At 46.0% G+C, this 24,296-nt stretch overlaps 1 protein-coding gene across 3 annotated transcripts; it reads right to left on the bottom strand.

Annotated features, from left to right (window-relative positions):
• Positions 1 to 237: 237 nt before the first annotated feature.
• On the bottom strand, positions 238 to 23,479 carry bsk146 (brain specific kinase 146). Of its 3 annotated transcripts, none has more exons than XR_004634637.1 (6): positions 23,072 to 23,458; positions 7,781 to 8,046; positions 7,488 to 7,690; positions 6,039 to 6,230; positions 2,064 to 5,957; positions 238 to 1,676 (listed from the first exon to the last, which is right to left on the bottom strand). XR_004634637.1 is itself a non-coding variant. In XM_034707133.1 (5 exons), exons 2-5 carry the CDS (start codon positions 7,950 to 7,952, stop codon positions 5,172 to 5,174), a joined length of 1,353 nt encoding a protein of 450 aa, XP_034563024.1. In that variant the 5' UTR covers positions 7,953 to 8,046; positions 23,072 to 23,479; the 3' UTR covers positions 238 to 5,171. The 3 variants fall into 3 exon arrangements, 1 of the variants encoding a protein (XP_034563024.1); XR_004634636.1 differs by having other exon boundaries at positions 238 to 2,191; positions 3,459 to 5,957; XM_034707133.1 differs by having other exon boundaries at positions 238 to 5,957; positions 23,072 to 23,479.
• Between the last annotated feature and the right edge of the window lie 817 nt (positions 23,480 to 24,296).

Genomic DNA, 24,296 nt, shown 5'->3' with positions numbered 1-24,296 from the left:
TAAATACAAACCCTTGAATGAGAAGGTGTTTACAAACTTTTGACTGGTAGTGTACATATATATATATATATATATATATATATATATATATATATATATATATATTTACGTAAACACTGACAATCTGAATCCTTTTATGCAAACTCAACACAGAAATGTGTCATAGCTCCTGAAATGAGACGAGCTCTCACTCCTGTGGGGAAAAATAATGTTAAACAAAAAAAAAAGGCCCAAACCTCACTTCAACAAGAGTTCTCATTTTATTGACTTAATCTGAGTTTACAGGAAGACAGTTGTATTGCAAAGACAGAACCGGATACGAGTTCTAGTGCTGTGATCATCTACTCACTAAAACTCCACAGAGGTCATGAACAAGGCTGTGAGGCGTGTGAGTGGACAGAGAGACACGGAGCTGCAGAACAACACGTCAGAGCTGGGTTATTGGTTATTGGGAAAATGAGCTTTGATCACACTGAAAACAAATCCATACTGTTAGTTTATCAATTCAGCAACTCTGGCACAACGTGGTTTGTCTCCTCAAACTAATAAGACTTCTATTTCGCTCACTTGATAACAGAGCACGATGATTCAAACCTGCCTCCCCATGTCTGCAATCAGAGCTCATAGTTTTTGTCTTGTGTTAAAATCGATGGTCTCATTTTCTTGCTGAATTTAAAATCATTTCTTCTACACGAGACGATTGGACACACTCGTTGGTGGGAAAGAAGGAGTCTTTTTGATCCAACCAGCTCCCCAGAGTATGTTTTATCTAACAGTATAACACTGTTTTATCAGAATAGGTGATTTTAACGTAGACGGGGAAAAGCTTTTAAAACATGTCACTGTCTGCTTGGCCTCTCAGATTTTCCTCTTTTAGCGGCTAATAAGCCTCTTCCGGACAGAAGAAACTGAAATGATTTCTATCCCTCATCAGTGGACTCTGCTTTTTTCTTTTTGAGCCACTTAATCAGTGACATTTGTCTAAAACTGCATCCATAAAGGTCTAACTCAGTTTTCAAGCTGCAAAATAAAACCTGCTGAAACCCTGAAATGAGAACATCATTCCTGCAGCGTTTTTTCGCGATCAAGTCATCATGTTTGCATTTCATAAAACAGAGTTACACGTTTGTCCTCATGTCATCATTCTGGGTGTTTTTTCCACACAAAGGCAGGAGCGTCACTCGTCATCCTGCAGTTTCATTCAGACCTCTCTTATAACTTTGAATCAGAGTGGATGAAAGTTAGGGTCAGTTAGGTTTAGATTCATGTGCAGACGGGTGGTTTGCATGATGAGGTAATGAACAGGCTCGTCATACATCATGTGAAAGCCCCTCCACACACACACACACACACACACACACACACACACACACACAGTCACACACACACACAGGGTAAATGCTGGCTTGCAGCTGGCGGACGGAGAACAGCACGTTGACAGTGTGTATGAGTCCTTTGTTGTGAGTCAGGAGCTGCTGATGAGGTCAGAGATGGTCACAAGATGTGGTCATTATCATCCTCACTGGCTGATCCAGGAGCAGCAGTCTGAGCGTGATCCAAACGGTGTCTGTAGGAGCAGAGCGGGGTCCAGCTGATCCTCGCTCAGCCTCGTGGGACTCTCACAGGAGAAAGAAACATGTTGTGTGCAGCTACACGACATCTACAGAGAACTACAGCTTGTGACAGGAGAAACAGGATTTTACACAACAGAGCCTCAGCACACACGAGTTCATGCAGATTTATGTCACTAAACGCTCATTCCTGTGCGTGATCCAATGCTTTTTTTTCTTCAAATTATTCAGGAAATATTCAGAACGAGTTAAAGAAAGGAACAGATTACTTTTTGCAGTTAATTCAAACTTGTAAAAAACATTTAAGCCACAATACTTCACTAAAAGTGGCAGTTTAGAAGCAAAAACCTGTCCTAAATGATAGAATTTAATTCCCTACATCTCATTCTCTGTCCTCATGCTTTGCTTTTTTTTGTTCTTGAATGTGGCAAAATGTACACAACGCTAATAGCAATACAAATACAATACACTGAATAGAAACTAATTATTCACCGTGTTCACACAGCAGCTGTTTTCCTCTGGTGTCATGCTCAGAGCGAAGTCTGCAGAATCACGGACAGGCCTGAATCTGACACACTGATGTAAACTCACTGCTTCTGTGTTGATCAGGGAAAGGAAATCTGGAGGAACAACGAGGATATGTCAGGACAATAGCCAGCGTTAGCATAGCAATTAAATAAAGCTTCAACTGCATTCAGCTAGCATTAGCATCAACCATTTAGTAGATTACCATGCAGTAAGCTAGAAATGTGTTGACTCTGTTAACTTGGTGCCAGAAGCTACATGAGGCTAAACCCTAGCCTTAGCTTTGTCTACAGGTAGCTTGATGAGTGATTTAAGTGTTGTTAGCCTGACGTTCCTTTTCACTGTTTTTAGCTACTAATCAGTTCAGAAGCTAATATTAAAAATATTAATGTTCCCGTTAGCTACAAGCTGCTCCATGCTAATGTTAGCTTCTGTCTAAAAGTAGCCAGTGTTATCAAATATGTTGTTTTAACTCCAAGTGTTGACCCATGTCTTACCAGATTTTCACTTTTATTTTAGCTTTAGCTGCTAATCATTTTAGAAAAGTGATATTGATCTATTACTTCCTTTAAAACAACCTTCTTATACCGTTATAAAGACATCTCTTACATTGTGTAAGAATATCAAAGGTCCCGTCAGCTACAGGTTGCTAAATGCTAGTGTTAGCTAATGCCAAAGTAGCTAATAAGTTATCCAATATGTTGTTTAAACTTGAAATGTGGCCTGATGTCCCTACATTGTCTCTGTTCATGGAGGCTTAGTTGCTAATCAATCAAAAAGCAGGGATCTGATAACAAATATTAAGAACCGTTAGCTATCCTTAGACAACGTCTCTTCCTCACCTCCCTAACTGTTAGCTAGGAAATTATCATTTGGCGTTTCTATCATAAAGTACAGCTAGCTATAAGATGCTAGTTTCAACCTAAGCTGTTAACTTAAGGTAGCTAGCAAGATATCAAATACAGTTAGTTAATTTAACTTTAAGTGACCATCATTCAGTTGCTAATCAGTTAGAATGTAGAGATATAATAAAAAGTAAGAAGTAATAGCTAACTGTGACAAAAGCTAACCTTACCGCATTTACAGTATGTTGCCGTACCATTAGCAGGGATTGGCTTATGTGGTGTAAGATGTTCAAAGGGCTAGTTAGCTTCAGTAGCTGAATATTTACCTTAGCTATTGTCTTTAAAGAAGCTGATTGTAGTGATAGGAGTCGTTACTACGTCTTGATGTTTTAATGAAAATATAACATTAATGAGTATCAAGTGTTGTTTTAACTCAAAGTGGTTGTGGTTTAGTGTAGCGGTTAGACCCCATGTGCAGGGGCAGGTTTAAAGTGGGCTGCCAAAATGTGTTTCCCACCTGTGGCCCTATACCTCGTGTGAGTCCCCACTCTCTCTCCTAGTTTTCCTGCTGTATCCATCGTCCTGTCCTCTCAGTAGCTAAAGGGTCAAAAATAGCACACTGTAGAACTACTACCTCAGAGAAAACTTCCTAGCTTAACTAGCTGCTCTCATCAAGTGGTCAGACCCGTACAGAGGCTGCAATCCTCTTTATACTGGTTACAGGATCGATTCAAAGGGCCTGACATGAGCTGGTGCACATCATCCCCCGATCTCTCCCCACACGTCACGCAAGCTGTCCTATCAACGAAAGCAAAATGTCTAAAAAATGAGAAATGAGAAGTGAAAACTGACATAGCTATCAAAGACGCAGCTAACAGGTCATCAAACTTCAAACATGGCCCCATGTTCCTCCAGATTTCACTCTTCTTCTGCTGATCATTTGAAGAGTGTTGAAATGCTACACAACAGTGAGTCAGAGGAAACGGTCGCTGTGTGAATGCGGTGAACGGTTCAGATTTTTAGCCCTAGGACGTCTCAGGAGATCATGACGCCGATATTCACTCTGGGACATTATGCAAGAAATTGTGCTACGGCAAAAAATCCACATCACAACATTTCACATTTCTTTTTTCGTGTTTTTTTCGTGAAGCCGGTTCAGTTTTTCGTAAGTTTGAGCTACTTGTCATGCAGTTTTAAAAAAAGGTGACACTTTAAGATATTCTTTTTCTCTTGAGATTGAATTGAAAATGCTAAGAGCTTTTTTTGTTCTTTTTCATAAAATCGTTAAGTCAACAGAAGAAATTTAAACACAATTTAAAAAAAGAAAGGTTGAATCAAAGGATTGAGGAGTTTGTAGAAAAAGTCTTTCACCAGTGAAGTAGATATGTTAGGTTTGAAGAACGTGGACATCGTTAGCTTCCTCTCAGTCTGGTCTGACGTAATGAACAATGTAAATATTCAGTCTGAGACTAGCGGACAAACCTCAGACAGGATATTCCTCTGATATGTACAGCAGTCAACCAAACGTCTGAAACACAGAAGATATGAAGAGGAACTCAAACAAAGAAACGTGTTTTACAAAAAACAATAGAAAAAATAGTGTTTTCAGATTCAAATAAATACGAAACTTCTCAAAACAAAATCATCTGTTGGTTGTGGATTTATAGAAACAGAAACCCACAGCACACACGCTTATACTTTCACAGATTAGTTACACATGGAACATTTAAAACCACGGCTCCACTGTTTTTATCTGACAGGGTTAGTCCTCAAACAGGTTTAGTCTTTTAGTCAAAAATACAAATCCTCTGTCTCTTGGCTTCCTTCAGAAACGACGGTCCGTCCTGAAGAGGTCACACAGCTAACACGCTAACATGCTAACACTTCTGTGACTGTTTGCTTTTTTTGCTGGAAGTATTGCTTTAAGAAAAACATTTTGGTCTTCTTTCAGGATGTTTTAGTGACAGAATCTCTAAACGGAGAATCTTTTCTTTTTTCCTGGGTTTCCCAAACATCAGACGTTGTAATCAGAGTGTGAGTTCTTCTCTTGGACCAGAAGCTGACTGAAGGAATGTTTGTTCTATGAATCCTGTCAAAAGTCTTCCATGTGTGCTCCTCTTCCTCCATAACTACTCAGAGTTTCTTCTCATGCATGCACATCTGTGTGGTTCAAGAGAGGTATAAAAGTGTGTACAGGTGAGTCCGTGACGACGTTAGCGTTCTGACGCACTCAGACGCAGATTTCGATGGGCGTGGCCACCAGCATGTGACCACCTGGAGAACCGTTCTCCCGCGGCATTCGGTCGTAGCTGTTGGTGGAAGACACGGAGCTGTTGGTGGAAACAGACACAAAATGGTGGCCGCCGCCTGGCTCCATCATCCCACCTTTAGCTCCACCTCCGCTCCCTCGCTCAATCCCCACCGGTGACATGGGGGAGAGGGGGGAGAGGGGGGACAGGGGAGATAAAGTCTGCTGCTTCATCCTCTCCACAAGGAGCTCCTCCTCTTCCTCTCCGGATGACGATGACGAGATAGTGCCATCCACCTCTCCCCGGACCCCTCCTCCTCCCCCGCCCCCTCCACCAGTGACTCTCTCCCCGCCTGCAGTGTTGCTGTTGGTGTTGCTGTTGGTGTTTGTGTGGTTGTTGCTGTTTCCATGGTTGTTGTTGTTCTCAGCGTCCAGCATCCAGGAATGGCTGAAGTATCCAAACACCTCTTTCACGGAGCAGCGGCGGTCCTGCTCCACGGAGAGCAGCCTGCGGAACATGCGCAGCGCCTGCTCGGTGAAGCGCCTCCACTGGGACGGCACCGTGTTGGTCCTCCTCTTCTGCCAGCGGATGAACTCCTGGTAGAAGGAGTCGGATGGCAGAGCCTTCTCCCAGGGGAAGTTTCCGGTTAGCATGCAGAAGAGCAGCACGCCGAAGGCCCAGACGTCAGTGCTGTAATCCACGCAGAAACCCTCGTGGCGAGACACGTCACAGAGCTCAGGAGCCGTGTAGGGGATGGTGCCACTCACCTGGAGAGAGAAACAAACAGGTCACCAGGGGGCGGACACATCAGAGCACCAAAGGCAAACAGACACAGGTGGTCTACTTACTCTTTTGACAGGTGAGCCGGCTCGGCGGGTCATGCCGAAGTCTGAAAGCTTGACCTTGCGGCACTCTCGGTCAAAGATGAGGATGTTCTCAGGCTTGATGTCTCTGTGGACCAGCTTCTTACAGTGCAGGTAGTCCAGCGCAATGGCTACTTGGTGCACGCAGCGCTTTGCCACTGCCTCAGGAAGACCCACCTGCAGACACAGGGGTTCACCACAGTTTAACATAAAGGTCTGAAGGCCCCTCTCCTTTGGAATCATCTACCAGTCAGGGTCCGGGAGGCAGACACCCTCTCTACTTTTAAGAGTAGGCTTCAAACTTTCCTTTTTGATAAAGCTTATAGTTAGAGCTGGATCAGGCTTGGACCAGCTCTTAGTTATGCTGCTATAGGCTTAGACTGCCGGGGGAACTGACACACTGAGATCCTGTCTCACCCCCTTCCCCACAACCCCCTCATCACTTACTTTAACTCTCCCTGTCTCATTAAAGTTACTAACCATAGACCTTTCTGGAGTCCCTGAGCTCCCTTGTCTCGTAGGTTCCTCTGAGCTGCCGTAGACGTCCTCCTGCTGTGGACGCTCCAGACTCCAGCTGATACTGACGTGCTGGACTCCAGAGGCAACAGCTACTACTACTCGTCTCATCACTATCACTGCTCCCTCTCTCTCTTATTCTCCTCTATCCCTCTTTCCAGACCCAACTCGGTCGAGGCAGATGTCTGTCTAACATGAGTCTGGTTCTGCTCGAGATTTCTGCCTGTTAAAGGAAGTTTGTCCTCTCCGCTGTAACTAGCTAAATACTGTGAGGTGTAATGCTCATGGTGGATTAAGGTGGGGTCAGACTGAGTCTTATCCTGTCTTGGTGTTGGGTCTCTGTTCATAATTTAACATAGAGTGGTCTAGTCCTGCTCTGTTTGTAAAATAGTCTGGAGATAACGTTTGTTGTGATTTGGTGCTATACAAATAAAGATTGATTGATTGATTGATTGATTGATTGATTGATTGATTGATTGATTGATTGATTGATTGATTGATTGATTGATTGATTTCGGCTGTTTCCAGAGGGTCTTAGTTTCACTGTACACAGTAAGCCAAACAGTGGCTGCACTACAGCGGAATGAACTATATTTAACTTTACTTTGGAAACCTTCAACTCAAACTTTCTCAATCGTCATGAAGGTGATTTGTATAATCAGTATAATAAGTGGCTGACATAAATGTTGCATCTTGTGTCATTGACCTCCTACAATAAACTCATTCTGAGTCTGGTGTTAAAATGTCTTGAGGGTTAGTTTTGTGTCAAGACAGGCTTTTCTTTTAAATGTCAAAACTTAGAAATCTTCAAACTAACTCTCTCATCGATCAAATTTTCAGTAAACTTGAACTCCCAAAGATCCTTAAAGATGTCAAAGTTCACATTTGAAGACAACAGAATGAAAGATCAGACAGAACCTGTGGGGGAATGATGTCGAATAGGTCTCCTGCCAGAGCGTACTCCTGTGCAAACACGTAGTACTCGTCGGTTTCAAAGGCGATGCCGAACATGTTGATGATGAACGGGCAAGGCGACAGGTAGAGGGAGATGCTGTACTCCCGCAGGAATGACTTCAGCTTGGTTGTTTTCTTCTTCAGGAACTTTAGTGCCATCTTTGTGCCTTTGGGATCAGAGTAAAAGAGACATCATGAACTTTTTGAAATCATGGTTTACCTTTGCTGAATGTGTTCCTGTGCACACTTCACCTCACCTCGGATCTTGTGGATGACTAAGTCCACCTTTCCGTAGGTGCCTTTGCCTAGCTCTCGGATCACCTCATAATACTTGTTGACTTCCAGCCTCTCCAGATTCTGGGCTGCGATCAGCTGCAGCTCGTCCAGGATGTCCATGTTGGCTCGAGAAACCAGCGGAGAGGAACTCATTGTTGGGACTATTTCAGGGGGCGGACCAGAGGAAGAAAGTTGGTGGCGAGCGCTGAGGTAGGGTGAGAGCAGCAGCAGCTAACACCTGGTGAGACTGGGCAGAAACAGGAGAGGACACTTTTTAGATTAGTGTGTAGATGCACATTTGACAAGTAGGGGGCGCTGTAATGAACAAAAACAATGACCGACATTCACTTCACTTTTCTCTAAACTCATTCAATCCTTTATTAAAATATGATTCTTTTCAAATGATCATTTTTCTTCAGACTTCTCTGGACCTGAGCCCGTCTAAGATGGACTGAGGGGAAGTGGAGAACTGTCCTGTGGTCTGATGAATCAAAATCTGACATTCTTTTTGGAAATCCTCGACGCTGTGTCCACCGCTCTAAAGAGGAGAGGGACCACCCGGCTTGTTATCAGCTCACAGTTCAAAGCCAGCGTCCCTGATGGTATGGGGATCATAAGAGTCCATGGCATGGCTTCCACATCTGTGAAGGCTCCATTAATGCTGACCAATATCTACAGGTTTGGGAGCAACATATGCTGCCATCCAGACAATGACGTCTTCAGAAAGACCTTACAGATTTCAGCCACACAACGCCAAACCACATTCTGCATGTAGAATACACAACAACGATGACACCTTGAAAAGCTACGGATGTTAATCATTATTTAATTTTTTTTACGCACATGTTAGAAAGAGGAGAAATAGAGAATGCTGAAAACCAAGAAAGATCCAAAACTGAGAAAGATACAAAATCAAACAGTATTCTACTGTAGAATTAAAGACAGGTATTAAGAGTAAAAGACAAGAAAATCTGCAGCTATGAAAACTTAGAAAACACACATCTAACTCTACAACCTGTCAGCTGAATGTTTGGATAAAGGATCCGACTTTAACGTCCCAATACACGAGGAGCATCCCCTAAAACAGAACATCTGAGGGTAAAGAAACTAAAGTGAACTAGTCCTCATTCTCTGAAAGCTACACCTCTCTGAAACCGGACCAGCATGTTGGGGTCTGTCCTGATTCATTTATAAAACTCCTTCAAGTGTTCAAACAGCTGCTTCACAGGTACGCTCACTACATCTGGATTACTAGACTCCTGATCTGCTCTGTTGAGATTGATGCGTCGTGCTCCAGCATCCTGCAAAAATAGAAGTCTTGTGTATCTGATCCAGAGGACTCCGGCGTGCCGATCAGAGACACAGCCGCAACATAACGGAGCGGATCCAGTGGAAGTTAACACATTGACTAGAATAGAAACCTATCAGATCCAGTGCTGTGACGGAGCGGAGACGGACCAACATGGATCTGGTGGAATTTGGCGGTGTGAGCAGTCGTTGTCTGGCGGTGTGAGCAGTCGTTCTCTGGCGGTGTGAGCAGTCGTTCTCTGGCGGTGTGAGCAGTCGTTCTCTGGCGGTGCTAGCAGTCGTTCTCTGGCGGTGTGAGCAGTCGTTCTCTGGCGGTGCGAGCAGTCGTTGTCTGGCAGTGTGAGCAGTCGTTGTCTGGCGGTGTGAGCAGTCGTTCTCTGGCGGTGTGAGCAGTCGTTCTCTGGCGGTGCGAGCAGTCGTTCTCTGGCGGTGCGAGCAGTCGTTCTCTGGCGGTGCGAGCAGTCGTTCTCTGGCGGTGTGAGCAGTCGTTGTCTGGCGGTGTGAGCAGTCATTCTCTGGCGGTGCGAGCAGTCGTTCTCTGGCGGTGCGAGCAGTCGTTCTCTGGCGGTGTGAGCAGTCGTTCTCTGGCGGTGCGAGCAGTCGTTGTCTGGCGATGTGAGCAGTCGTTCTCTGGCGGTGTGAGCAGTCGTTCTCTGGCGGTGCGAGCAGTCGTTCTCTGGCGGTGCGAGCAGTCGTTCTCTGGCGGTGTGAGCAGTCGTTCTCTGGCGGTGTGAGCAGTCGTTCTCTGCCTCCAGAGTGACCGACGTTGACATTTCCGTTCCTGTTCATGAGCTGTAAACTGAGCAGTTTAGTTCACAGAAATATGAACTAGTTCAATAAACACGTTCATTTAAGCAATACTGGAAACGGTTGTCCTTTCTTTCACCAAGCACCGACTCAGAGCTCTGTGCATTCTGATGATATATGCCCTTCAGCTCTGTAAGTTCTCTAAGTCTGTTTGTGATGCACTAAACCACACTGAACTAATATACTGGAGAGATGCAGCGTCGTGGTGAGAATTTACAACCAGAGCACCTCTAAATGTTCCTGGTTCCTGTTCCCTGAGGCTAAGCTGCTGCAGTGGAAACATGGTTCCATCATTAAACATGAGAGTACACTGACACAGGACAGAAGTATCTATACACAGAAAAGACACTCTCTGCTGTGCGTTCATGTGTGTGCATTCATGTGTGTGCATCATGTGTGTGCGTGTGAGTGTGTGCGTGTGTGTGCGTGTGTGTGCATGTGTGCAAGTTTGTGTGTGCGTGTGTGTGATCTCTCAGTGGTTCATGTTGCAGCTCAGTCTGCTCTGATCTGCAGCGTGATCGTCTCTGGAAATGCTAATTATCTGCTGTGAAGGCGCAAGTAATTCTTAATGCTACTAGCTGAGGGGGATGCCAGGGCCGTGAGCTGAGTCACACACACACACACACACACACACACACACACACACACACACACACACACACACAAAGCCAGCCAATAACCGTCCTTTCGAGCAAATCCTCTCCGTGCTGCAGTGTGATTATTCTTAGTGATTTTTTCTTCCTGAGCAGCGAGACCTGCCAAGTCCTGACCCACTTCATACATCCAGGAACACACAGAAGAAATATAGGCACTAAAAACACACACACACACACACACACACACACACACATTATTACATAACCCAAGGTGCTGGAGAGCAGCTTCCCTCAATCCCTAAGCACACTCTGCTCCCCGACGATGCTCGCAAGAACCACAGCAACATTTAGAAGGTGGTTATATTTACAGCAGTCTTTATCAGCAACACAAATAAACACACATATAGAAAAATAAATATATATATATATAAATAAATATATATAATAATATTATATAAATCTTATAAAGTTCCAGAGTCCTCTTGAAGTCAACCTCTTCCTGCAGTCTGTGGGACGAGGACTATAGCATAAAAACATGCTTCACTACATTTAAAGTACACACACCCTCCCACACGCACGCACGCACGCACACACACACACCCTCCCACACACACACACACACACCCCCCTCCCACACGCACGCACACACACACCACGCACACACGCACACACACACACACACCCACACACACACACACACACACTGCTTTAGTACCTTGTCATCCTCGCCACAGGCCTCTGCTCTCTGTGGGAGGGTTTTCTGTGTGTGTTATCTGTGTGTATGTGTATGTATGTGTGTGTGTGTGTGTGTGTGTGTGTGTGTGTGTGTGTGTGTGTGTGTGTGTGTGTGTGTGTGTGTGTGAAGTGGACAGGAAGATGACACCAGCAGGTGAGGAGGGTGAGTCGGTCTAGGTGACAAATGGCAGAGCAGAGAGGATGTACTGTGTCTCTCTTACTGCCTTAAATAAAAGCCCTCAACACAAACACACGCGCACACGCACACACACACACACACACACACACACACACACACACACACACACACACACAAGAGGGAGGTGGAGATCTGTAAACAGAGTCAGCTGTTACTTGTGGGCTGAGCCTGCAGCCCTGTGCAGAGCCGTGTTTTAAAGGGTCTCTAACTCATCACCAGGACACCAGGTTGCAGCTTTTTAAATCAATCAATCTTTATTTGTATAGCGCCAAATCACAACAAATGTTATCTGAAGACTCTTTTACAAACAGAGCAGGTCTAGACCACTCTATGTCAAATTATGAACAGAGACCCAACACCAAGACAGGATAAGACTCAGTCTGACCCCACCTTAAACCACCATGAGCATTACACCTCACAGTATTTAGCTAGTTACAGTGGAGAGGAAAAACTTCCTTTAACAGGCAGAAACCTCGAGCAGAACCAGACTCATGTTAGACAGACATCTGCCTCGACCGAGTTGGGTCTGGAAAGAGGGATAGAGGAGAATAAGAGAGAGAGGGAGCGGTGATAGTGATGACACGAGTAGTAGTAGCTGTTGCCGCTGGAGTCCAGTACGTCCGTATCAGCTGGAGTCTGGAACGTCCACAGCAGGAGGACGTCTACGGCAGCTCAGAGGAATCTACGAGACAAGGGAGCTCAGGGACTCCAGAAAGGTCTATGGTTTGACTGTTATGTTTGTCAGGATCTGTACTTGTTTTGTTGTTGTGTTTTGATCTCAGTGTTTACTTAGTTATAAATCCCTTCTGATTGTAAATGTGTGTATTCATTCAGTACATAAAGATGTGAGAGGTGTGTGATGTCTTGTGTTCCTACTTTGATACCTGCTCCTCTTTCATGCTCTAAACTCTTCATGTATCTGATCATGCTTTCAGGGACATATTGAGTCCTTTGTGTGCCTGCAGCTGTCAGGGCTCACAGTCCACCCTGATGTTACTCTTCAGACGGCTAATGAAGCCTTCTTAAATCCTTTACAACAGAGGCACACCTCTCAGTGTGTTGGATCTCATGCGTTCATGTCCTCAGCGTGCTCAGGTGCACACAGTCACGCTCCATCATGAGCAGGACCCTTTGCTTTAAAGGTTTTTGCAGGGTGGCTGACTGACTGACACAGACACATGTGTCTCTGTCAGTAAAATAAAGTTCTCAGTCTGTCTGTCAGCCAGTCTCACCACCTACTGCGTTTGAATGAAGCCAAGTGTGGACATGACTCAACAGATGGTGTTCAAACTATGTTCATGATACTGATAAACTTTGGTGATAAACTTAAGCTGAGGCAGACAGCTACAACACACCGTCCGCTCACTCAAAGAGGCCACGCCCCTAATCCTACCTCACTTTAACCCTTAACCTGCTGTAAGGTGAGTTGTTTATAAATTCAGCCGTACAGTTGTCATGAAGAGAAAAATGAGCTGAAGAGACCCAAACTGTTTTTGGACCAGGCTGTAAACATGTTTATTTCTGCTGTAACATTTTAACATGGAGCTCTATGGGGACTGACTCACTGCAGGAGACACACTCTAGTGGACACTGGAGGAACTGCAGGAGACACACTCTAGTGGACACTGGAGGAACTACAGGAGACACACTCTAGTGGACACTGGAGGAACTACAGGAGACACACTCTAGTGGACACTGGAGGAACTGCAGGTTTTGTCACTCCTGCATTGTTTTTGTTTTTCTAATCACCTGAGGTTGCTGCTTGGTGACGATGTCTTCCTGTTATCCTCCAAATATCAGTTAAACAGATGTACACAGGAGCTCACGTTAGCACTAGCTGAATGATAGCATGATAATACGACAGTTCTCGAGGTGATGAAAGTTCAGGTTGTATGAAGTATTCTGTAAAATGATTTCATGCACTGACGTTCATCTGCAGTGAGTGAACACTCTGGTCACTCCTGCAGGTGAGACTGTGGAGCTGAACTTCACTCTGAGTCATTTCTGCCCTGACGTCAAGAGCAGACGTCACACACTCTGTGTGTGTGATAGTCAGTGTGCGAGTGTGTGCGTGTGTGTGAGTGTGTGAGTGTGTGTGTGTCAGGGTTAATATAGAAACAGCTTGAGACTCTGAGTGAGTCACAGGTCAGGATAAATGTCTGCTCTGTGTGTCTGCTGCGTCACACACACTCACTATTAACAATAGATGGAACACAACCAGCTGTGTTTCACACAGACACACACACACACACACACACACACACACACAGACACCCTGAGAGAAACGAGCCAATGAGTGGACAGGATCCTCTGTGGGGTTTGACTCTGACTGGTGGTGGACACTGTCATAAAACTACACATGTACCCTGCATGTCATCCAAACTACAGGTGAGATGTGTGTGTGTGTGTGTGTGTGTGTGTGTGTGTGTGTGTGTGTGTGTGTGTGCGAGTGTGTGTGTGTGTGTGTGTGTGTGTGTGTGTCAGGTGTGTGTGTGTGTGTGTGTGCGTGTGTTCTATCTGCTCACTCTTCTTCTCTCTGCTCACTCCTTCTCTCTGCTCACTCTTCCTCTCTGCTCACTCTTCTTCTATCTGCTCACTCCTTCTCTCTGCTCACTCTTCTTCTCTCTGCTCACTCCTTCTCTCTGCTCACTCTTCTTCTATCTGCTCACTCCTTCTCTCTGCTCACTCTTCTTCTATCTGCTCACTCCTTCTCTCTGCTCACTCTTCCTCTCTGCTCACTCTTCTTCTATCTGCTCACTCCTTCTCTCTGCTCACTCCTTCTCTCTGCTCACTCTTCTTCTCTCTGCTCACTCCTTCTCTCTGCTCACTCCTTCTCTCTGCTCACTCCTTCTCTCTGCTCACTCTTCTTCTCTCTGCTCACTCTTCTTCTATCTGCTCACTCCTTCTATCTGCTCACTCCTTCTCTCTGCTCACTCCTTCTCTCTGCTCACTCTTCCTCTCTCTGCTCACTCTTCCTCTCTCTGCTCACTCTTCCTCTCTCTGCTCATTCTTCCTCTCTCTGCTCACTCTTCCTCTCTCTGCTCACTCCTCTCTGCTTCCTCTTCCTCTCTCTGCTCACTCCTTCTCTCTGCTCACTCTTCTTCTATCTGCTCACTCTTCCTCTCTGCTCCCTCTTCCTCTCTCTGCTCACTCCTTCTCTCGGCTCACTCTTCTTCTATCTGCTCACTCCTTCTCTCTGCTCACTCCTTCTCTCTGCTCACTCCTTCTCTCTGCTCACTCTTCTTCTATCTGCTCACTCTTCCTCTCTGCTCCCTCTTCCTCTCTCGGCTCACTCTTCTTCTATCTGCTCACTCTTCCTCTTTCTGCTCACTCTTCCTCTCTGCTCACTCTTCCTCTTTCTGCTCACTCTTCCTCTTTCTGCTCACTCTTCCTCTCTGCTCACTCTTCCTCTTTCTGCTCACTCTTCCTCTCTGCTCACTCTTCCTCTTTCTGCTCACTCTTCCTCTCTGCTCACTCTTCCTCTTTCTGCTCACTCTTCCTCTCTGCTCACTCCTTCTCTCTGCTCACTCTTCCTCTTTCTGCTCACTCTTCCTCTCTGCTCACTCTTCCTCTTTCTGCTCACTCTTCCTCTCTGCTCACTCTTCCTCTTTCTGCTCACTCTTCCTCTTTCTGCTCACTCTTTCTCTCTCTACCATGTTTCTGTGTTTTCTTTTGCCTGGTTTAAGCAAAGGCACACTGCAGATCTTGGTGCACCCTGATCCGTTGTGGGGATGCTGGTTCACATGGCAGATCTTTTCCATGTGTGTCAGAGGAGTCTATTTTAAGGTAACGGGAGTTTGAATCAGCATGAGGAGTCTGACAGAGCCCTCCTGCTCTGACTGATCAGTTGGTGATTGAGGCTGGAGCGGCTCGTCTGATGACTCATCAGAGCCGTTAGACAGAAGCTTACAGACATTCAACCATTATCATATATATCACACCATCAAACCTTTGTGTTAGCTAGGAAGCTGCTGAATGCTAACACAAGGTGTATGATGCCACATACGTCCGTCTGCACTGGGTTTCAGTCTGAACCCCTTCCGCTTGTTTTTAGCTGCTTATTAGTAGGGATGGGCATTTCAAGCCAAAATACTATTCCATAATCATTGGCATCTATTCGACAATGATTCAAATAATCACCCCCCCCATACACACACACACACACACCTCTCCCATTAACAGCCCGTTTGTGTGTCAGTCTCGTTAACCAGCAGCAGGACGAGGTGCTGTTAGTAGCGTGCACTGACAGCACCTGTCTAGACCTTTATGTCGGTGTTTCTGTGACGCAGCGTGGCGTGTGTGTTTACATGTTACAGTCATGCTCAGTCTCTGAAATACGTGTGTAGTAGTGTGAGATTCAGAACCAGAGAAAATCACAGCGACTGTCGCTAATGTTTTCTTCTTCTTCTGTTATTTAATGCAGTTAGTATTCTTCATCCTAAGTATTAGCAGCATAACTGCACGATCATATCTGTCACCACTGATCTCCTCCACAGATTACCTCCTCAGTGACGACGCGCTCTGAATGTGAGGATGTGTTTGTGACTCTGCAGCAAACATTTCATAACATCCCGTCTCTCCTCCTCCAGCACCTGCACTCTCACACAGCTTCCCAAACGCAGCGTCCTGGAAACACACACCAAACACGTCATCTTTCGTTCAACCAACCATGAATCAAGACCCCACCCCCTACTCTTCCTCCTCCTTCTCTTCCTCCTTTCTCTCTCTGACACACTGTGCCACCAGCTCCAGCCCTCTGTGGAATCAGAGCTGGGACCGGGGCTGCCCAAATAATCCCAGACTGATTATGCAACCAGCGGCTATTCAGCGAGCCAAGGAGCTGATCACACACACACGCGCACGCACGCAAGCACGCACGCACGCACGCACGCTCGCACACACACGCACGCACACACACACACGCACACACACACTCTGCTTCAGCCACACTGACCTCCAACCATCAGAGCCACATCACCTTCATCCTCTCCGTCTCCTCTCTGAGCTTTTTCTGATGTACGAGCCAAAAACACACACTCCTGTTTCCTGCACATTCAAATGTTTGCCCACACAGGCTCTGTGATTCTCGAACAAAACACGGCATGATCTGAAGTGACTAACTGCTGCACACACACACACACACACACACACACACACACACACACACACAGGATCAAAGTGTTGTTGTGTGTTTGATCATCAGAGAGAAAAATAATGAGAGAGAAACAGAGGGAGAGCGACACAATGACAACGACTGTTCAGAAGCAGAGCGCCAGAAAGTGTGTGAGTGTGTAAGTGTGTGTGTGTGTGTGTGTGTGTGTGTGTGTGTTTGGATAGATAAAGAGTGGTGGTCCCTGCAGCAGCAGTACCTACTGACATAAATCCAGAGTGTGTCACATCTCATACCCGTTCACAGCTAGGACTAAAGGTCTGAACAAACCTGCTCCTGTATCTGACCTCTGACCTCTGACCTCTGACCTGACACTAATTAGAAATCCTTCATTCTCAATAACAGGTCGATCAGGATTTAAAGGTTCACTCCACCATTTGTGTGTCCTTGAGGTCAGGAGGAGCATCTTCATCCTTCATGCTAAGCTAACTCCTCCTCCACCTGACGTTGCTCTTGTTCTCCTCAGAGCATCCCTTCATGGATCAGCTGGTCTGTCCTTCAGTGAACTTCACGTTATCATCACATGACCTCATGATGTCATTCTGAAGCGACTGCTGTGAGCATGAAGGAGGTCTGATGTGCTGTGATGTTCTCCACACACAGACGTTACCTGGGCGGGTCACAGAGCCTCACAGGTGTTCTGATATTCAAGGTCAGCCTTTTACCACTTGCTCAATATTTCTAAAATGAGACACATCCAGTCTCAGAGCGACGCAGAAAAACTAGTCCATGCATGCATTTGTTACCTCCAGGTTAGATTACTGTAACTCCCTCTTATCAGGCTGCCCCAATAAGTCTCTAAAGACTCTTCAGCTAGTTCAAAATGGTGCAGCTGGAGTACTGACTAGAACCAGGAAGAGAGAGCACATCTCTCCAGTGTTAGCTTCTCTACACTGACTCCCCATAAAATCTAGACTAGAATTTAAAATCCTTCTTTTGACCCACAAAGCTCTTAATGATCAGACACCTTCATATCTTAAAGAGCTCATACTGCCCTATTACCCCTCTAGAACACTACGCTCCCAACATGCAGGCCTTCTGGTCGTACCTAAAGTCTCTAAAAGTAGTATGGGAGGTAGAACCTTCAGTTATCAGGCCCCTCTCCTTTGGAATCATCTACCAGTCAGGGTCCGGGAGGCAGACACCCTCTCTACTTTTAAGAGTAGGCTTCAAACTTTCCTTTTTGACAAAGCTTACAGTTAGAGCTGGATCAGGCTTGGACCAGCTTTTAGTTTTGCTGCTATAGGCTCAGACTGCCGGGGGAACTGGCACACTGACAGACTGGGATCCTATCTCACCCCCTTCCCCCCAACCCCCTCATCACTTACTCTCCCTGTCCCATTAAAGTTACTAACCATAGACCTTTCTGGAGTCCCTGAGCTCCCTTGTCTCGTAGGTTCCTCTGAGCTGCCGTAGACGTCCTCCTGCTGTGGACGTTCCAGACTCCAGCTGATACGGACGTACTGGACTCCAGCGGCAACAGCTACTACTACTCCTCTCATCACTATCACCGCTCCCTCTCTCTCTTATTCTCCTCTATCCCTCTTTCCAGACCCAACTCGGTCGAGGCAGATGTCTGTCTAACATGAGTCTGGTTCTGCTCAAGGTTTCTGCCTGTTAAAGGAAGTTTTTCCTCTCCGCTGTAACTAGCTAAATACTGTGAGGTGCAATGCTCATGGTGGATTAAGGTGGGGTCAGACTGAGTCTGATCCTGTCTTGGTGTTGGGTCTCTGTTCATAATTTAACATAGAGTGATCTAGACCTGCTCTGTTAGTAAAAGAGTCTTGAGATAACTCTTGTTGTGATTTGGTGAAGGTAAAGATTGATTGGTTTCAGGTTGCTGTGAAACGCTGCGTCAGTAACACGCCTCGTGCACGCCTGCATGACGTGTTGTGATGATGAACTGTGTAGTGATAGATTCTAAGATGTGGGATGTTGTCTGAACGTCTTTATAAACCTGCTGAATACTGAAGAAAGATCAGACACAGGAGAGAGAAACAGCAGGAGGCGGGGCGGGGCTGTGTGTGTGAAGAGAAGGAGCTAACAGGATTAAGATAGATGTCTTCACGTTCTATAAATAGAGTTATGTATTTCAGCACCCTCCCCCCGTCTCAGGTGCAGCATCTCTCTGAGAGAAACACTGCTCTGTGGAAGCTTCAACATGTTGCACCTCTTCACATGTCGGTGTGAGTGTTTCTATGAGACGCTCCAAACGTTCGTAAAGTCAATGTCAGTCCTGAGTGGATGACGAGAGAGAGAAGCTCAGTGTCTAAATGGCAGGGATTATTAATATGTGATGATAATGAACAGCCATTAAAACAGTACACATTACACTTCAGCACACTTTAACTGACACATCCAAGAAGAAACAACAGCACAACAACACTGAAGACACACATGAACACTGCACAGAGACAGCCATGGAGTAACGAGAGGCCGTCTTCAGAGTACTCCTAGTTTATAATAATCCAGATTATCAAAAACACCTCAGTGTGTTTGAGAGCAGAGAAGACGCTCATCATGAACCCTGTTCAGATCAGAGAGAGTAAAAAGAAGACCTACAGCGAGGTCAGACAGAGGAAACTAAACCTGAACTTCTCTTCAGCTGTCGTCCTCTGACGTCATGCTGAAGAGGGGGAGCTCTAATCCAGCATCAACCATAGAGGCCCTGTTTTGAAGCCAATTGTCAGTGGCAGCCATATTGGAAATGCTGAAGTCAACCTAACTGTTGTCGAGCTAGTGTGATGTAAAGAGGCGGGCTTTGAGCCTCCTAGCCAACAACTACAGTGTTCCCGCCTGTCAATCAAGTCAGCTGTGCCTCTCATTGAAAGACTTGTAATCTTAATATCTTTGAAACTGCTGTGTTATGAATAAATTCACCCCCCGTACAGTGTGTGCTGATCAAGAAATGAGCTATCCAGACTACACTGGTCTTTTGAACCAGACTGTAATGTTTATTTCTGCTGTAAAGATCGTCTTCTTTGAATGGGTGTGTAATACCATCTCTTCGACCAACGTGAACTAGGGCTGAACGATTTAATTGCATTTGGGATAAAATCGTGATATGATAAAATGTGATATCCTAACCTCAAAGGCTGTGATTTGACTGATCAACGTGTCTTGCTAGCGGAGCAAAGCAGAGCAGGCTGGGACAGAAGTCAACGTTGCGCTTTAAACTGTCGCACAATGGCCTCAGGCTCCACAGAAAGTGACACTGCAGAAAGCTTTGTACCAATGAGGGGCAGTATACCACACAATGCATATAACTGACAGTATTAAATATCTACAGATCATATTGAGGTGTTCAAAATGTTAAACACTGAATATCAATGTGAGGAGCAGGCTTATAATCTCTGTGGACACATGGTCATAGAGTGAAGACTCAGACTACAACATGTGGATTTACTGCAACAGGACAACTGAACAGGATCAGATTTCAGACTCAGTGTCCAGTTTTCTGTCTACTCCTTCTTATTGAGAAAAATAAGCATGTGAACGTGGTCAGGTGTCAGCCAGGAGCGCAACCGGCTCAGAATCAGTCCGACGGCGGAGAAACAAAGCGCTCGTGGAGACCTGTCACTCAGCCGCAGCCCCCAGCTGAGCGTCTCCGCTGTGAGCAACACCTTCAGTCAGCTGATTCACATGAAATGAAGTTAAGGTGTTAACTTAGATTCGGGAGCAGGACCACGCCTAAACCACACCCTCAATCACCTGACAAGCCTTCTTAAACGTAGCCAGCCTACTCCAACTGCTTGTCCGTGATTCTTCAACCCACCCTCCCTCACCTTACTCTACTGCACTTAACCTATTTCCTTGTCCTCTCCTACTCAACTCGTGCTCGCTCCTTCTATGCCCTGTCTACTTCCAGGTACAACCTGGGTCAAGATCAGCTCCGGCAGGATAACGCTGAGACGGAACCCCCATCCTGAGTCTCCTTCTGCTGGGCACACCACGCACAACTAATTCATTAAATGTTCAACTTATATCCTTGTGTGGCGTGGTCCTTGCTAGTGAAACATGCTTTAAACTTAAAACACCTCCCTGATAGCTGAACCAGATGAGACCACATGATGTTTGATCCACCTGATAGAAAATCAAAACAACAAAATGTGTTCACGTAAGTTCTTAACAATCACTTGTTAACATTCCTTCCACACAGCGATGTACGACAGTTGCTAAAACGGAAGCGACCGGTGCTTCTACTTCAAGTAAGCAAAGTACGAGGCGACAGGGATCACTGACCCCACTGTTAGAAAGTATTACTCCTCATAAACATCATTCAAACTGCACGCAGAAATAACTCAGGCAGTCATCTGCACTTTGGTTTGGTCTGTGTTTTTGATCACAGCAACCCCACCCCTCGCCCCTCACATAAGCGGTTCGCGGTTCTAGACCAGCAAAGAGTTGGAGCCGCTCTGGAACCGGTTTTCCCAGCTTAGTTGAAACACGAAAAAAACGGTTCTCAATTGAGCGCCGGCTCCGGACCGGCCCTGAAACTGCCTCGTTCGAAAAGGGGTATTAGTGGTTTATGTTGTTTCTGCAGCCAGCCTCAAGTGGACGCTCGGTGAACTGCAGTTTTGAACACTTCTGCATTTCCTTAAATTCTTGCAGCCAGAAGTTGCCGCTTGGTATCAACTGTAAAACCATCTGATAACCCGTGATGTATGTAAGGGATAACGTATCGTGAGCAGGAGGTTATCCCGACAGGACGAAGCACGACAGTGATGTTAGCTAGGAAGAGGTTAAATGCTAACACTGGCTGCTGTTTTGATTTAGCTTGGATTATGGCCTGATGTCATTATATCTGTGACCTTAAAGACAGAGAACATGGCAGCTCCCTAAAAGTGAAGCCAAACCTTCAGAGCTCTCCCTGCTGACTGTCTACAGTACAGATCATAAGCCCCGCCTCCTCCATGTTAACAGATGGGACATGGGTCAAAGTGTAAACTCAAACACAGGTCAAATAAATGTTTGTCAAACATGGTTTCAGTCATCATAGTTAGTTTGTATCATGCAGATTTATGTCTCAGTGTTCATGTTTCTGTTCACTTTGAATTATTATTGATAAAATGTAACAAACACTAACACAAGAGTCATTGAACGCACCATAACCATGAGACTGCGTAAGAATCTGTGAGGCTGTGGACTTGACCCACCTGAGGGAGCCATGACGCTTTAGCATCAAGGTGAATGAGGGTTTGTTAGAGGGAGGGGCCTACTGCACCATCCCTGGTTGTGAAAGTGCAATATGTCGGCGCCTGTGGAAGGGACTATTTTTGCTTCACTTTTGTACAACATAGGAAGCAGGAGACGCATCATCCATCTTTATACGCAGTCAGTGGTTATCATAGCTTTAAATCTCCCTGAGTGTGATGTCAGAGGAAAATGGCTGCCGTGTGAAGGTGGTGTACTAAGATGATGAGGCTGCACCTCCACCAAACAGCTCTGTTTGTATCTTGATTGGTTAGCGTCAGGTTCATGTTGCAGTCACATCAGTGCTGTCGTTTATTTCACTGACTCTAACATCAGGAGCCGAGCTGGAGTCAACGCCACTGCAGGCAAACACACACCACAGCGTCACTGTGACCCACATTGTGACTCATCATGCTGGAGTGTGTTTTTGCCTGTGTGTGTGTGTGTGTGTGTGTGTGTGTGTGTGTGTGTGTGTGTGTGTGTGATGTGTCTGCCTTTACATGCCATTAAGGAGCTTTAACTTCCTTAGATCAGAAACCTCCCACAGCGGCTCAGAGCAGTAACAGCAGAATAAGATTAAAAACCATCACTCCTACATGACCTCTGCAAAATGAGATTACAGACTCCATCACTGTTCTCACACACAGAGCTGAAATAACAGGGCCCAGTGAGCCCTGAACGCGTCACGGGCAGGAGGATGTAAACATGCTGCCTCTATACCCTCCTGTCCTCCTGAGAGGCTACGTCATGTTGGATCCACCTGCAGTGTGTCCTCAGACTGCACCCACACTCAGGAGGATCACTGTCACTGAGTGCAACACACACACACACACACACACACACACACACACACACACACACACACTCACACACACACACACACACAGAAGCTGCTGCAGATGCATGGTGCAGGAGGATGTTGTGATCAATAACACCAATTGCAACGATCAGAAATCTGTTCACAGTCTGAAATACTAATGATGAGACATGTGGAGATTTATGAAATAACACACACACACACACGCGCGCACACGCACGCGCGCGCACACACACACACACACACACACACACACACACACACACACACACACACACAGAGTAAGAGCAGGCTACAGAACGGGCCTGATGAACACATGAATCAGAGGAGCACCTGCTGGTAGTAACAGTCTTGCTGTGTGATTGGATGAGTGTGGTGAGGGTGAGTCAGGGTGAGGGTGAGGATACATGAAGCCAGGTTTATTCCATGGTTTATTCCGGTACTCACCCGTCAGTGGGTTCCCATAGGGGGGCCGTGGATTCCGCCCTGTGAGCCCGGGCTGCAGCTGAACACACCGCGGGGTCTGAGTGCATACTAAGGCCAGGAGAGCCTCGAGGAGAGCCGGGAGTCGTTGAGAAGAGAGCAGCCTCCGAGCAGCAGAGAGACGGTCAGAGTGGAGCCGAGCATCCTGCAGCCTCCTCCGGCTCTGCGTCCTATTGTCTCCGCAGCGCTCCGTCCTCTAGGATGGGAGGAGAAGGAGAGGAGGCGAGGAGGGGAGGAGGAGAGGAGCACCAGTAGTGAGGCAAGGAAGACGAGGGGGGGGAGAAAAACCCTCCCCCTTCTTTCTGCTCTGGCCAATTGCAGCTCCGCTCCGCCGGGAGCCGCCGCTGCTCCTGTCTCCGTACAGACTAGGATGCATTCAGGGCCAGTGGGAAATATAAGAGAATACACACTAAAGCATCAACTTCATGTAAAAATGGTTCATCACTTCGTTTTAAAAGTGAGAGTATCATTCAACATTTCCTTCACACACACTGATGATGCATATTCACACATACACACCTCTCTCCCTGTTTATGAAGCAGGTTTTATTCCTCCCTCTCTGTTTTTTGTTCCTTTATTCACTCTTGAATGTTGTTGTTTTTTTCATACATTTAAACCAAGCGGCAACCTCCAGTCTAAAAATATGAGTTTGTCTGCTCAGGGCTTCTGTAGTTTCAGATTTCTGTAGAATAAAACGCACCCGGAATATCTTAAACCTGAGCTCTCTCTACTGTCCAGCAGGGGGCGACTCCTCTGGTATAAATCAGTCTGATCGTACACTCACCGGCCACTTTATTAGGGACTTTTTATTTATTCTATTTAACCTTTATTTAACCAGGTAAGTCATTAAGTCTTATGTACACCTTGCGAGTAAAAGGTTGGACCCCCTTTAACCTTCAGAACTGCCTTAAAGCTGCTGTTGGTAGTCACAGAGTAAACATCTGTTCAGAGAGAGGGACTTCGAATGTCAACACTATCCCTCCCAACCAGATTTCCTCTTAGCCCCCCAACACAGATTGGCGTGTGCAGTCATGATCGTGCCGGACTCATAACCAATCAAAGGACATAGTAGGGGCCGTCCCTTAACCAATCAGGACAGAGGATTGGAGATTAGCTATGATTGGTCCGTCATAACGGGAATAAGGGGAATTATAACATTGCTTTATACATAGGCATTGGAAAACACAGA

The sequence above is a fragment of the Notolabrus celidotus genome, chromosome 18 (genome assembly GCF_009762535.1).
Source record: "Notolabrus celidotus isolate fNotCel1 chromosome 18, fNotCel1.pri, whole genome shotgun sequence".
Taxonomy (NCBI): Eukaryota; Metazoa; Chordata; class Actinopteri; order Labriformes; family Labridae; genus Notolabrus; species Notolabrus celidotus.
This window is presented reverse-complemented; position numbering and strand designations above follow the sequence as displayed.